This window comes from Ctenopharyngodon idella, chromosome 14 (genome assembly GCF_019924925.1).
Source record: "Ctenopharyngodon idella isolate HZGC_01 chromosome 14, HZGC01, whole genome shotgun sequence".
Taxonomy (NCBI): Eukaryota; Metazoa; Chordata; class Actinopteri; order Cypriniformes; family Xenocyprididae; genus Ctenopharyngodon; species Ctenopharyngodon idella.
Window position 1 is genome coordinate 9,805,048 of NC_067233.1, and position 15,556 is coordinate 9,820,603.

Consider the following 15,556-nt stretch of genomic DNA (forward strand, 5'->3'; position numbering starts at 1 on the left):
CCATATCTGAACCCATGACATTCCCTCACAGGCACATCCATTATTAGCTGCTTACAGTAAGTGTTAAATAACAGAAGTGCTAGTGCATTATTTAATACGTGTAACTGATACAAAGCTCAACCTGCTATAAAAAATGAATGAGGGGCCTGCAAGCTATGGCTAAAATGAAAGAAAGTAGTTTTAGATGCCTGGAAAGCAGTACTGCCAAAGGGAATATGGTGTTTTCTTAAAGGGAGGGGTTGCACAGTTTTGATGATCCTGTTTCTCATTCAACACTGTCAAAACTTAAGGCCCGTTCACACCAAGAACGATAACTATAACGATAACTATAATGATAACTAGATTTGCATCCACACCAACGAACAATAACAGTCTGTTTATTGTAAGCTCATGCGCTGCGGTTTCAAAGTGTGCACAACATGTTTTACTGTTCTTTCTTGTTGCATTTTCACGGCTTTAACCAGCAGATGTCCTCAGCATGCAATGTTTTGAGTGAATAGCTAGTGTAATCGATCTAATCTAACAGTGAATTTAGCTGACAAAATCAATATAGTGGAATAAAAACGACACTTCGTCTTTTTCACTGCAACTTCAAAGGAAGCAAGACAATGTTTTTGTACCTGAGCTGGATACCTGAGGTAGCTGGATACCTAAGGTAATTTTTATGTTATACTGTTTGCTAGCCTGGAATAATGATCTCATCGTTAATACTTCTCACCATTTATTCTGGGGGTATGACCGATTGTTTTCCATATATCCCTTTTCTTTAAAGTATCCTTGAAAAGAGGAGCCGACTTGTCAAACAGTGGTGGCTTTTTTGGACCTTGGCGATTAACTTCTCCGCAATGTCATCTGCCATTTTAAATGCGCGACCCCTTACATTAGAATGGATTCTGATTGGCTGTCAGTGTTTTATCGTCCAGCAGCTGGAAAAAAATCGATCTTAAAGTGATCCCAAAAATATTGTTTCTCTATATCGTTATCGTTATAGCTGTGGTGTGGACACTGCTATTCTTTTATATTTAGAATGATTTTTAGAAATATATCTTTATCGTTATCTTTACAGTTATCGTCCTTGGTTTGAACGGGCCTTTAAATATACAGCAGTGGTAAAAGGAAAACATACAAAGCCTGTACACCAAACCTTTTATTTAGTGTTTTTGTTGATATAAAACATAACTTAAAAACGAATATCCATCTCAAAATATCTGATTATATAACTATGATTATATGCAAATTATTTACATTTTATAATAATGCATTTTCATAATAAAGGGGTGATGACGGTGGATTTTTTAAAAACTTTTAATGCCCACAAAAGGCTACACACTCAAATATGATAATCATTTTGCAAGGGTCTCCCTACCTAAAATATTATGAGTTATATATTTTCATGTGTAAATTACTGTGTGAGAAGTGTATAATTTTCTTTTATATTGTCAAGTAAAAGCAAAGCATTAACATATCTATCTGTAAAATATTTACTTTGTATTAAGATTTACTTTACAGCTTTTTCTACTTTCTATTAGAGTAATGTAACTTTGACAGCCCTAAAATACATTTAAAATGAAATCTTTTCCTTTCTGAAGTTTTCCATGGCTCCCTCTTGTGGCCACGGACACCACTGTCTCTGAGTACGAGCACTCATGCAATATCTTGCAGTGTGTGCGGTTGACCGCTAGATGTCGGTGTCACCGTCTGTAGCGCTTGACTGGTTGAGCAGTCGGCGTCCTCGCGCGCCTCTAATGTGTCAGCGCCAAACAGCAGGAAAAAAACTTCGGCAAAAATGGCGGAGGGTGCAACGTCTCTCAAAGGGTTGCGGGCGCAAATGGGTAAGAATTTGCTGATTTACAGGTTCTTTGGACAAGTTCTCGTTGCATAAAATCAGTCACATGACATATCTTTAGTACTATGGGTTTGTTTCGAGGTTGTTTGGACGGCTGAGGACTTAAATCCATTACTTTCATTGAGGGGGTTTTGAGAGGCAGAGTTAGCGGGCTCAGATGGACAGATAACGGCCAGCTAACTGCTAAACTTACTCCAGAACCAGGCAACAAGTTTGTGTTTGTTCACTAGTATGTTCTTGTGGAGTTTAATGTTTAGATGGGATGAACTTACGAAGTCCAAAGCGTTTTTAATGTTACGTTTGCCGGGAGGTTTGATAAGTGATGTCTTGTTTGACAGGGATACATCATCGCATCTTTGAATGGCGCTCTTATCTGTACGTTCCTAACCTATTCGTTTATTATTTTGAAGTTGTTATTTTCGCATTATACTAAATATTCTCTTTATAAGGTGATTTTGAATGTGTGTAAACCCTTTGCAGTCTCATAATTTGGTTTCTATATTCGCTTCCTATCTTGACTAGCAAAAAGAGACACTGAAATTGATGTCGAAATAGTTCATGTATAAACTCCAGAATCAATTGGAGAGCTGCATGTTTGATGAAGGTGACTATTTTGTATTGAGTTGAGCTATATAAGTGAAGCTATCAAGGTGTAGTTTATTGTTGCATTGTACATTGTACAGGCAGCACTAAACTAGTGTTTACTGATCGATTGTTTAGCAGCATCTGTCGCTTGATATCCTTTTATGTTGAGTGTGTGAGTTTCTGTGTTGCAGATGCTGTTGCCATCTTGGTCAGTAATTGCTAAACAGGATGTCTGTTTACTACACGTATGACTCTCATTACACTTGGAGATGGACCCTTAACTAGGTCGTTTATCATCTGATCGTTCAGGATTATTATAAACTGTCATTTTATCACTATCAACATAATTGCATTTTGCAGCAACCCATCAAACTCTGTTTACTAGTTCTTGCTTCTTATGAAAACATGCATGGGTTGCTTGTTTTGCATGCTCTTCTGCCTTGCTAATGATGAATGATTTGCACTTTTGATGTATTGTTTGTCTTATGCCACTAATAGACTAGTAGATATAGCTTTCGCTGTAGCCTGTGGTTAATCTCATAGAGTTGTAAAAGTTCTTAGGGCCTGTTGTGTAAGGAACATAACAGTCCTGAAAGGCTTCTGCTTTTTTATGTCATTTAGCTTCTTCTTTAGTGTTGTAGAGCTTGAATTTGTTTAATTGTTAAAAGCGGGTCACATTGTGGTTAGAAACTTCAAAGTGGCTTCACATCAAGATCTGCATCCTGCCAGTGTTAACCCTGGCCAGACTGCAAGCATAATGTAGGGTGAAGTCCAGTGGTAACAAAAAGTGCACACATTTGGTTATTTTTTGTATTTATTTTAATTAATTTGACCCTTGCATTTTTAAAGCTATTATTGAAGAGCATGAAAAATAACATGGCCAGTTAGAGCCATGTGATCTTGAGCTGTTTTGTTATCATAATCCACTAGGCTGGTTATAAGTCAATATTAAACTGGTAGCACCTTTGTTTATCAGGCGTACTCATCATTCTTGGCTGTCAGAATGAGGGCTGTAATTCTCATTGTTAAATAGTCAGCATCTCTCCTTTCTGAGTTGTTATTTTGAAGTCAGTAGCTTTTAGTGAAACCAATATATGGGGCAAATTTGTGAAGCAAAATGGCTTATATTTGTATTTCAGTCCTACAGGTGCTGTACATGACCTGCTGAGCTTTTTGTCTTTTCTAGTAGAGACATTTGGTTAGGTGCTGCTGCATTCAAATGTGCAACCCAGCGTCATTGGAAAATCCTGCCTGTGGCAACATTTCTGTAAAATTATATTTACGTTACTTTTAAGTAAAATGTCCAGTGAGTGTCCATAAATGTGATTCAGTTTTAACTAAAATAGATGAATCTGGTGATGTTTTATTGCATTGGTCATTGTACATGAAATTTCTGATAAGTGACTCTAAAAGGTTATTATTGCTCTATCACATTTGAAACTAATGTACCTCTTGTGAATTTGGCAATGTTTTATTGCATTGGTCATTGTACATGAATTGTCTGGTAGGTGACGCTAAAAGGTAAAAATGCTCTATTGCATTTGAAAATAATGTACCACCTGATTGTGATTACAGTTTATAAAGTTATAATTATGGATATTGTTCTTACAAAAACGTATTGCTTAGCTTCAGAAGGCCTTTATTAACCCCCTGGAGCTGTATGGATTACTTTTATGATGGATGGATACGCTTTTTTTTAAAAATATAACTCTGATTGTGTTTGGCTGAAAGAAGAAAGTCATATACAAGGTTGGCTTGAGGGTGAGTAAATTATGGGATAATTGTTTTGTTTATTTTTGGGTGAACTATCCCTTTAAACCCTACCATAAACCTAACCGATAGTGTTAACAAAAGCAAACATTAGATAAAAACACATTTGCTGAAGCAACCATGTCATTTGAGTTTGCTTCTACAAATCTTTTATTGTGACTCGTGTTTCGTGGTAATTGTACCTGAGTGCTCTGCATCACAAGTGCAGTGCTGTACGAGGTGAGCTATTGAGCAAGTTTACTACTTCAGAAAATCCATTCATATGGAGCTGGTTATGTGATGCAAACATAAATGTATTAGTTTACAAATCATGCACTTTGGTAAAAGCGTTTTGAGGTCAAACATTGTTTGTATAGGTAAGATTTTGGAGAATGCAAAAATGTAGGGAGAGGTACGTATTTCCAATGAGCCCATGTTGCAAATGTGTTAGTGCACATGTGGGTGCACACTTGTTTAAAGGTCCAGAGCTGATGATGACATTATTATTAGCCTCCCAGAAGCAAGCGTGACCTACTGCCCATACGTCATCATTGCTCTACCTCTTGAAATAGCCCAAGCTTACATAGCCCAGGTGTCCCCACTAATCTCTACAAGAACTACATTGTGGGGTCAACTAATTAGTCAATATGAGGTCAACTAGTTCATCTAAATTTCTTTTATTTTTTTTACTCTTTGATAATTTTAGCAGCAGTGCTTTTGCTTTAATTAGCAGTCTGTGATTTAGCTGTGACAATTTGTTTGGATAAACCTTGTAAAAGTTGCATCTTTTAAATTAATTGCCTTTAAGCATCATTGCAACAGCCATCCATGTTCACATGGATCTCTTTAGATCAGGGGTTCTCGACTCTGGCCCTTGAGGTCCACTTTCTTGAAGAGTTTAGCTCTAACCTTCATCAAACACACCTGCCTATGACTTTAGGGCTGCATTTAAGTCCACTTTTTTATGCCCTTTCCTCGCTAACTTTCCTCCATTTAAATGGAAAGCCCTTGATCACTTGTGAGTAAATTAAGTGCACGCACTGTGAGTTGCTGTTGTGATGTAACAATCATGTTGCACTGTGTTCTTTGGATCTGCCTGAAGTGTACAAATGAGTAGACTCGCTCCATCAGTCAAAATCGAGGAGGTCGAGTGTCTGTCCAAATGCCTACTTGACGAAGTTGAACGCACTTCCAAATGGTGGCGAGGATCCCCCCGCTGAGAAGTGCTTGGGAGAAATTTGTGAGTGTATAGCCGTTTCTCAAAATGCATTCTTAAGCACTCTTGTGTCCTTGTACTACGTTATCATCAACCATCAAAGTTTGATTCCAATACTCAGAGGACACTTGAAAGTACCCAGATGTGTTCTTGATATCAAGGATGCATCGAATGCAGACTTTAGAGAATTGAACTGTTAGAAATCCCAGAAGACGATGCAGGCGGTGGACGTACAGAAGCCTGTAAGCTTTAAAGGGTTGGTTCACCCCAAAATTAAATTTCTGTCATTAATTACTCACCCTCATGTCGTTCCAAACCCGTAAGACTTTCGTTCATCTTCGGAACACAAATTAAGATATTTTTGATGAAATCTGAGAGATGTCTGTCCCTCCATTGACTGCCTTTGCAACTACTACTTTGACACTTCAAAAAGTTCATTAAGAGATCGGAAAACTAATCCATATGAATCGAGTGGTTTAGTCCAAATTTTTTAAAGAGACTTGAATGCTTTTTATGATGAATAGATTTAATTTAGGCTTTTACTCACATGTAAACATTGATCAGCAAACATAAGCAGAAGCTCAACCGAATGTGAATGATGCACGAGAACAAACCTCTTCCAGAAGCTCAAATGTTCGGCGTAACACCCGAGAATGAACCTCACTGGTTACGCAGCACGTTTGAGCTTCTTTCAAGGTAGCCTAGCAAGACCAGTCTCCATGAGAATGCAAGTCCGTTCATTGTGTTCTTGGAATTGAGAAACGGCCTGTCTAAAAGTGGAGGTAAATACAGCCTAGTAGGCCTGAAGGCCTTGATTAGCTTGTTCAAGTGTGTTTGATTAGGGTTGTAGCTAAACTCAGCAGGAGTTTAGAACTGCTACTTTAGATATTTAAGGCACTTGCGTTGTGTTTTTTAAATTATGTAGCAAAATTAAAAAAACATGTTTTAAGACCGTTGCAATTTGATTCATTTGTTTTGCTTTGTTGTTCTGTTTTTCGCCAGATCACCAGAATGTGTTCAATATGTCGGGTCAAGGAATCCTAAAACCAGCCTATTAAAATGACTTAATTAAGATCAGTTAGTCAAGTAGTCTTTCAGGCAACTTACCAACTAGGTAATTTTGATATGTATTTTTGCACCACGCTGGTATGTGTTCGTGTTTGAATATGTGTGTGTATGTAAAATCACAGCTGTGCCTTCTTTTCAGGCCTGAATAATTGAAAAGTGCAGGCACGTTCCTCCCCAGGCATCTGCCCTAGAGCACTTCCTGTTGTCCCAATAACAGGCTGCTACTGCAGCAAAAAGAAAAAAGAGTGAGGCAAACAGTGAGCGGTAACAGGACCCCACTGACCCACTGAGCACTGACTCTCCCTGACTGCTAGATCTCCTTGGATGTGCATGGCAGGACATAGAGAGCATAGTGTTGCTATTTGTATAACCGTTCTTTGTTTTCTGTCAGACTGAGTGAATGAAGGTTTGTTGAACAGCCCATCTTGTCATCTGACAGTTTAAATGGGGCAGCTGTTGTCAGAAGGGGTGATGCAACCTGTGTCTGTTTTTAGTGTTAAAAATATAATTTAAAGCTCAATGATCAACAATCACAGTTGTTTAAATATTGGAGAACAATGCCGATTGGCTGTAACCGTGATATAAAGATCTGATAGCTGATGTGATAACTGTGTTTTGACACCAGATAATTGAGTATCTTAATCACATCAGTGCATTGTGGCACAATGCATTGTTTCCTTCTGGTGCAGATTAAGACCAAATGCCTGTTTTCTTTGCATGCATATTTTACTTATGCATTTGAGACTGTCTGCTTAAAAAAAAAAAAACTCTTCCTTTTTGACCATGCTGTGTGTTTTCAGGATTTACATGCGGTGTGCTCATTGATACCTTTCTCATTTCCTCTGTAAGGTAAAAATAAAGTTTTAGCAGCTGCTGCTAGCGATCAACATATGTATGTTTGTCTATTTCTTTGAGACATTATTGTTTAGTGGCCCATAAAAAAAAAACATGCAGACTAATTGGAATTGCACTAAGGAACAGTTTCAGGTCAGCTTGGGCTTGCCTTCATTGTCTTTACATCATGAATGTATGTGTGAGGCCTAGATAATGTCTCCATTGTGTCTTTCCATTGTAGGGCTGCTGGTGTTCATTTGCATGCCGCGTGTCGCAAAGCCTACAATGTGAGGTTCAGAGACAGAGTATGACTCAGATGGCGTTTGCATATTCAATGAGTCTGACTATGGCCTGAGTGCTCTACAGATACATCCCTCCTCGTAGGTCGTCCTGAGCTTTACATGAGACATAAAGACAGTGAAAAGAACAAAAAAGTATTCATTTCAGAGCAGCTTGCTTAAAATGTAAGCATGTACTTTAATAAATCTTTTAGTGCAGGTGTATGTGTTACTTTCACTTCAGCAGGAATTACCCAGCCTGCTCTTTCTCCTACTATTTTAGATGTCACCATGTGCAGTAGAAAAGCTCAAGCTATTTCAATCTAGGGATGTGCAAAACTGCACTTTTTCATATTGGCTTTTTGGTTGACTGTCTGAACAGCTAGCCAAATGCGTCAGAATAGTAATAATTGAAAAAAGCAGTAATGATAACTAGGGCTGTGACGGTGGCAATTTTTTACTACCGCGGTGGGAAATCACCAACAACCTCCGGTGTTGCGGTGGGGGGTCGGGTTGGGTTAGGATATTAACACATCTAAAATAATAAAGTTAAAGTAAAATGTATAAAACTAGACAATCTTACTAATCAGTCCACCAGAGTTCATGATATTTGGAAAATAACACCATTATTTAATATTTTAATAATTAAATATGACAATATAATAAATATTATTAACTATAATTCATTGACTGGGCAAATGTAGCTAATTGATTCTCAGATTTTTGTCTTGTAGCAATACGGCCCAGAGATGCAGGTATGTCCTACATCTGATGATTGCACTGTACTGAAAAAAGGTACTGTTGGGTTTTTTGTTTTGTTTTTTAAATTACAAGTTCTTGTGTTCTTTTCTCCGCGTGACAAAGTTGGTAATCTCTGTAGTAGGCCTGGGCGATAAAACGGTATCGATATTTATCGACGGTACGTCTTATTCGTAACGATAGAAAAAATGTTCGATATAACTCTCGATATATTTCACTTAAATGCATTAAAATGTAAACAGAACAGTTGCATGAACAACTCTCAAGCTCGCTCCGTCCCTGGATCACAAACAGACGCGCTAGTCTTGAGAGAGCAATTGCCATGTAGGTATTAACAGCTGCACAAACAGTGTTTTCAATCACACAGTACCTTTATTTCTGTGTTACAAATGTTCAAATTATCACAGAAGTAATGAGATAGATACTGAGCCCCGCACATGACATGCAAGAAAAAAAATTAAATCGTGCACACGATTTACTAATTCGTTCCCTCGATTTACTAAATCGTGCGCACGATTTACTATTTCGTTTCTTCGATTTATAAATCATGCGCATGATTTATAAATCGAGGGAACGAAATATAAATCGTGCGCACATTTTAGTAAATCGAGGGAACGAATTAATAAATCGTGCGCACGATTTAGCCTACTATTTTTTTCCTGCATGTCATGTCCGGGGATCCGTAGATAGAAGTTTATAGTTCAGATAAAACACTAATGTCTATGTTATCGATCAAAATAGAGCAAATCAGCTTTTGAAAGAAACTTGAACGCGCAGAAAATTACGCATTTATCGATTACATTGTTTCACCACCAGGTGGCGACAAGTGACTGTTAAAAAATGTATTTGACTTGAAACTTCATTCAACAGATTCTTTCAAATACACTGATTCATGATCCAGTAATGAAACAAGAGTATTTATGGGCGTGTCATTGAATCATACATCCAAACAGATTTTTTAAAAATAATTAATTCAAATATATTTAAAATTTTAAAAAAGACTGCAGCAATTAATATTTTGTCAGAACCTCTAGTAAATTACATTATTTTGTTTAGTTAACATTCAGAATTGTGTTCTCGGTTTAAAAAACAAACAAAAATTCTCAATTTATCCAGAATTGTGCAGCTCTAAGTTTCTTTAACACTTATTTATTTAATCTTCATATAAAATATAAAAAAAGATTGGTTTACATTTTATTTAGCTTTGTTTTAAAAATTATTTGTTGTTTGCCTTAATTAAAAATGCATTGGTTAAATTCAAACATTTTTTTCTACTAAGATTTTTTCAATAATTATCGATACCGATCAATATGAAACATTATATCGTGATAATTTTTTTAGCTGTATCGCCCAGCCCTACTCTGTAGTATAATGTTGACTGTACTTATCCTTATACAGAAAACCAAGAATGGCGGTATCATCTGAAAATTTTACAACAATATTCCCAGGATGGTGACTCCTATACTCATTAGTGTACAGTGTAAATAACAGCAGTGAACACACATACCCCTGGGGAACACCAATACTAATGGACCTGGAGCTTGTTGAGTCTTACCAGTAAGAAATGAATGGAACCATTTAATACTGTATGGATTAACAGCCATGCTATTGAGTTTGTAGAGCTGCATGGTATTAAAAGCAGAGCTCAGATCAAGGAAGAACAACCTGACATAAGCCTTAGGATCCTCCAGATGTTTTACAACATGATGCACTACAATAATGGCTAGCCCACACTAAAAGATTTTTAAAATATTGTCAGATTTTCAAAATGTGAGAGACCACAAACATGACGATAAATGACAGCAATCTTTCCTTGCTTTCTGTATATAATATCTCATTTTCATCCTGATAACTACACATTGCAAAGTTTCTGGATTAACAACCATATTTAAATGCATATTTAAATTAAAATTGTGATTAAATGATAGGCGTGTACTGTAATAATTGCAAGAAAACATCTTTCTTTTGACTAATATGACTGAAGTCAGGTCTTTTAGACTAAGATCTGTCTTTTAAGAGAGAAGTATGTCTCTATGCATGAGTGTGATCAGAAAGGGTTTCAAAATCAATTGAAATTCAATCAATAAATGCCTTTAACAAGTAATTTTTTGTAATTTCCCATTAGTGTTGCCATTGTCACTGCAGTTTGCCATTGTAAGGCAGCATACTTAATACAATTTAACAGAAAATGCTTAAACGGTAGTAAAAACAGTAATAATACTTAATCAAAATTCTATCAAAATATTTAATGAAAGATGTACTTTATCTGACAATGCGGTTAGTATATTTTTGGAAGTGTTGCAGAGGAAAGCTAACACTTGCATTAATCAGCCAAGCAAACATGGTTATTGTGTATAGCTGCTGTCAGTCTCGTTAATATTATGCTGATAATCTCAAAATGAGAGAGCCATATATTGGCTGATATATGGCTCTCTCACACTTGCAGCTTGTTTCTATGCAACCAGTTAGTCCTTAATAAACATGTCCATTAATGCTTCATATCTTCAGTATTCCCACTTCTACTTTTGATTTTGATTTTTAAAATGTTTATACTCTGTCTAGTGCTGACTATAGTTAAGTTAAAAAAAAAAAAACGCTTGGTCAGCTGTTGACCTTTTTATGTTAGTGATATAAATTTCCAGCAGTTCATAACCCTCTCTGTATTATTGTTGTCAGTCTTCCACTGGAGCCCCATTTCCGTCATGCTTTTCTGCTGTTTGGTTTTTATGGGTATTCAGCCTTTATGCACAAAAATCCCTCTAGAAAGTCTGATGCCTTCAGAGTCTCTGTGGATTTCTCAGTCTCATAGCGGACATCATGATCAACAACAAATCAAAACGCGTTCCTAATAATTAGGGCTGAACGATTTTGGACAATCTAATTGCGATTATTTTTACCAATATTGCTATTATCTGATTTCAAAATGATTCTTGATCTTTTTTTCTTATTGATTAGTCTATTAATAAAACTTTTTTATTATTTAATTACATAATATTATGTAATTATAAGTGCATTTTAAAATAATTACATATTAAAAAATGTAATTAAAACAATTGCATGTTAAGAATTTTAAATAAACTAATATAAGACGGCTTAGATTAAGCCAGGATTATGCCTTAGTTTAATTAGGACATCTAAGTAGCTTTTATAAACGTGCCTTAGAAAAAAAACATTACTGGTGTGCATCTTGAGACAAAACAATGGCACTGATATATTTTAAGACATGTCAGTGCAAGTTGCTTTCAGTTAAAACATCTCAAACATTTATTTTAGTCTGGGACTAGGCTTAAGCCTTGTCTGTGAAACCGGGGAAATTTGAAATTGACATAACGACATAACTGAGGCAGCGTTCGTAGAGCATTTGAAAATACCAGTGGGCGAGACAACACACTGCAAGCGTAAGCAAAACACGCGTTTTTCACAGCGCACATTCACTTCAACCTTTCCAAACTTTACTAAAGATTATTTTATGGATGGTTCAAGTGGTGTGTGTATGGGCAATTGGAAGCAAGCAGAACAAGTTTCTAAAGCACACGCAGCGCCATCGTGCATCTGTGGTTAAAAACTAAGCTCGGAATTGATCCAGAATCGTTAGAGAGAATCTTTTCTCCCATCTCTATTGTATAGTATGACCAATACAATATTACATAGATTAAACATAAACTGTGCTTTCCTGTAGGCCAGGCAAATGCGTAGCGTGCCAAGTTGATGCTTCCTCTGCAGACTGCTTTACTCTCGCATGTCACGTGACAAGCGTGTAATCGCAGCCTCTGCGGTTAAAATATTGTCATATTGCGATATCGCAAATGCGATTAATCTTTCAGCCCTACTAATAATAAGCACTCTGCTTAAAGGGTTAGTTCACCCAAAAATGAAAATTATGTCATTTATTACTCACCCTCATGTCGTTCCATCCGATGGCTCGGATTTTATCAAAAATATCTCAATTTGTGTTCCGAAGATGAACGAAGGTCTTAGGGGTTTGGAATGACATGAGGGTGAGTAATAAATGACAGAATTTTCATTTTTGGGTGAACTAACCCTTTAAGCCAGAAGAACTTACTGTAAAGAGATGGCTTATTCTCAGCCAGTGAAATGTGCCCAAATGGTGCCGTCTCTTCAGCTGACAGTTTATCAGCAGCATCTTGATTTTCACCATACAGACATCACATGCTCCTTCATCACCAGCTTAACAAACACACTCTCTTTTCCTCTCTCTGAAGGGAGAGAACTGTTACAAAGGCACACAGACTTGTTGATCATTTTTCCATATCCTTCCTTCCTCCTCTCCTGCCTGCTGCAAGACTGCTGAAGAGCATTTGAAAGGTGTTTTGTGTTGAGCAGAGGTTATTTGTGCTGGAATTTTAAATCATTTTCACAGAATCAAAGATTCCCACGGCAGGTCTCTTTAAAATGAAATAGACTTTGCTTGTTACCTCTTTCCTCTTTTTTTCCTGTTTAGTAGTGCTTAGGGCTGTGGCAACTATCTTCACATACTTGAAATAAGCGCTTATCAACTAAAGAGAATCTTTAAAGGCTCCCTGTGTTTGTTGTTGTTGTTGTTGTTGTTGTTTTGTTTGTTTTTTGTCAAATGAAAGTTTGATGGCTTAAGATTTGAAAATGAAGAATTTCAGACAGCCATAAATATTAGTATTGTAATTTTAGTTGTATTGTAAAATAAAATATTATTAGTATTATATTATTATTACTTAAAATAGATTAATTAAAATAGAAATACTCTATTATTTTATGGTGAAGTATTATAATAGTAATATTCTATTATTATTATTATTATTATTATTATTATTATTATATTGATATATAACCACAAAATTGCAATTAGATTTTTTTCCTGTGAATAGTGCAGCCCTAGTAGTGCTATCTAGTAGATGTTATATGCATTTGTCTCATTGCATTTCCAGCTGCAGCTGCGCAGGCGCAGGCAGAGGAACGGCGCAGCCAGGCAGGGAACAGCCCAACGCCAGCAGCTCCAGCTAGCACATCGAAGAGCCAGACCAGGCCAGGTAACAAACATGATCTCTGTCTGTCACTGCAAGGATCCACAAGGATTTTATTTTTTCTGCAGGCCCTGTTGAAAGTGTACCCAGAGTATTACTTGTCCTGATGACACTGAAACAGAATGAAAATTTTTTTAAAAAAAGTCTCAGTAGTATATTTTTATTAATAAGAATGTATAACATATAGCATATTATTTTTATTTTTATTGCATACATGTTTTGTTTTATTTACCTAGATTCAAAAGGTAAGAATTTTGTAGCCAAAAAAAAAAGACATTTGACTCTACGCTTATTAAGGCCATTACAGCACTGTAGCTTGTCCTCACACACGCCCATGACTCAGTGTCAATACTATATCAGGTGTGGTGAGCTCATAGCGGAATCTGTAACCTGAGCCTCATGTAAGACCATGCCCAGAGCATTGGATACTAGTGCAATCTGCCGAGAGCTTTTCATTGCCCAGGAAGTGTTCAGATTTCACCTGATACGCTAGTTGTGTGACGTTGTGTTCTGTTATGTTTTCTCAGTCATTGATGGGGCAGCCCTGAGGATAGATGACAAACTTCGAGTGGCCAAAGAGAGGAGAGAAGAGCAGGAAAAGCAACATGGTGACAAAGCAAAATATTTCATACAACAGGTGTTGGCAACCTTAGGTGTGCTCAAAGACAACAAGAAACACTGTGTTTACAAACAATGAGGCGGTCATTTGCATAATTTATTCATGCTGAGGTGGAAGCATTCAAAGAAAACTCAGTATATACTGCATTAATTTTGCATGGTGATGCACAGTGATAATAAAAAAGGCCCTTCATGTCAAAAAGGTTGCCAAATCCTGCACACACTTAGACGTAATTAATTCTCTTAAATTTTAACAAATCGCACAAACACACCTGGGTTAACACACTGCGTTTGACCCATTCAGCGGCCCGTGAGACTCAGCTCCTGGAGAGAGAGCGCAAGGCCCGGCTGCAGGTGGAGCGACAGATGGAGGAGAGACAAAAGAAGCTTGAAGAGCAGCGCAGGAAGGAGGAACAGAGGAGAGTTGCAGTGGAGGAGAAAAGAAAGCAGAAATTAGAGGAAGAAAAGGTAAACTTTCTGTTTGTTACATAGGTTTTGTGTTTTTACAGTGTTAAAGTCAAGGTTAAGATCAGTGTAATAGAAATTAGTCATTTTATTCAGTAGGGGTGGGCGATATATCAGTAGAGACAATAAACTGGTAGACATTTGTCAACGGTAGAGATTTTGTATTATCGTCTCTATCACAGTTATGCTCCCGTGACGTTGCCGTGCTGCGTCGTCATGAAAAGTTTATCGTTTGCATGCGTTAAGCGTTGCGGTTTAAAAACAAGTCATTTTAAGTTGCTTAAGTTGAAGCGCAGTAAGTAACAAAAGAGAACTCATTTCAGTATATGTGTGTGCTGTCTTAGAGACTGTTTCTGAGAGATGCACACATGTAGGTGCTGCTCATACAGTGCGTGAGTACTGAACTGTGTACTGTGAGTACTTTTTGCCATCTTATTGGGCTTGAACAGTCAAATCCATACACTTATGTGTCAAAAATGCCAATATCATTATATTATTTACAATACACAAATGTGGTTTTTAATGAAATTTTTAGGGGGGGACAACCCTCAGGTGGGGTGGGTTCTGCTTCAGTATGTCACAGTACATGTTGGCATTCATGGTTCCCTCATTGAACTGTAGCTCCCCAGTGCCGGCAGCACTCATGCAGCCCCAGACCATGACACTCCCACCACCATGCTTGACTGTAGGCAAGACACGCTTGTCTTTGTACTCCTCACCTGGTTGCCGCCACACACGCTTGACACCATCTGAACCAAATAAGTTTATCTTGGTCTCATCAGACCACAGGACATGGTTCCAGTAATCCATGTCCTTAGTCTGCTTGTCTTCAGCAAACTGTTTGCGGGCTTTCTTGTGCATCATCTTTAGAAGAGGCTTCCTTCTGGGACGACAGCCATGCAGACCAATTTGATGCAGTGTGCGGCGTATGGTCTGAGCACTGAGAGACTGACCCCCCCACCCCTTCAACCTCTGCAGCAATGCTGGCAGCACTCATACGTCTATTTCCCAAACACAACCTCTGGATATGACCCTGAGCATGTGCACTCAACGTGCACTTGGTCGACCATGGTGAGGCCTGATCTGAGTGGAACCTGTCCTGTTAAACCGCTGTATGGTC

General features: G+C 37.5%; 1 protein-coding gene across 29 annotated transcripts in view; it reads left to right on the forward strand.

The window, feature by feature from the left end:
- Positions 1-1,670: 1,670 nt before the first annotated feature.
- The window catches only part of map7d3 (MAP7 domain containing 3), a 31,866-nt gene continuing 17,980 nt past the window's right edge, over positions 1,671-15,556 (forward strand). For all 29 annotated transcript variants that reach the window (XM_051918350.1, XM_051918352.1, XM_051918351.1 and 26 more), the window contains exons 1-4: positions 1,671-1,832; positions 13,258-13,359; positions 13,881-13,961; positions 14,276-14,439. In XM_051918350.1, the coding sequence (XP_051774310.1) occupies positions 1,787-1,832; positions 13,258-13,359; positions 13,881-13,961; positions 14,276-14,439 (393 nt within the window). In that variant the 5' untranslated portion in view covers positions 1,671-1,786. The remainder of the gene's footprint in view (positions 1,833-13,257; positions 13,360-13,880; positions 13,962-14,275; positions 14,440-15,556) is intronic.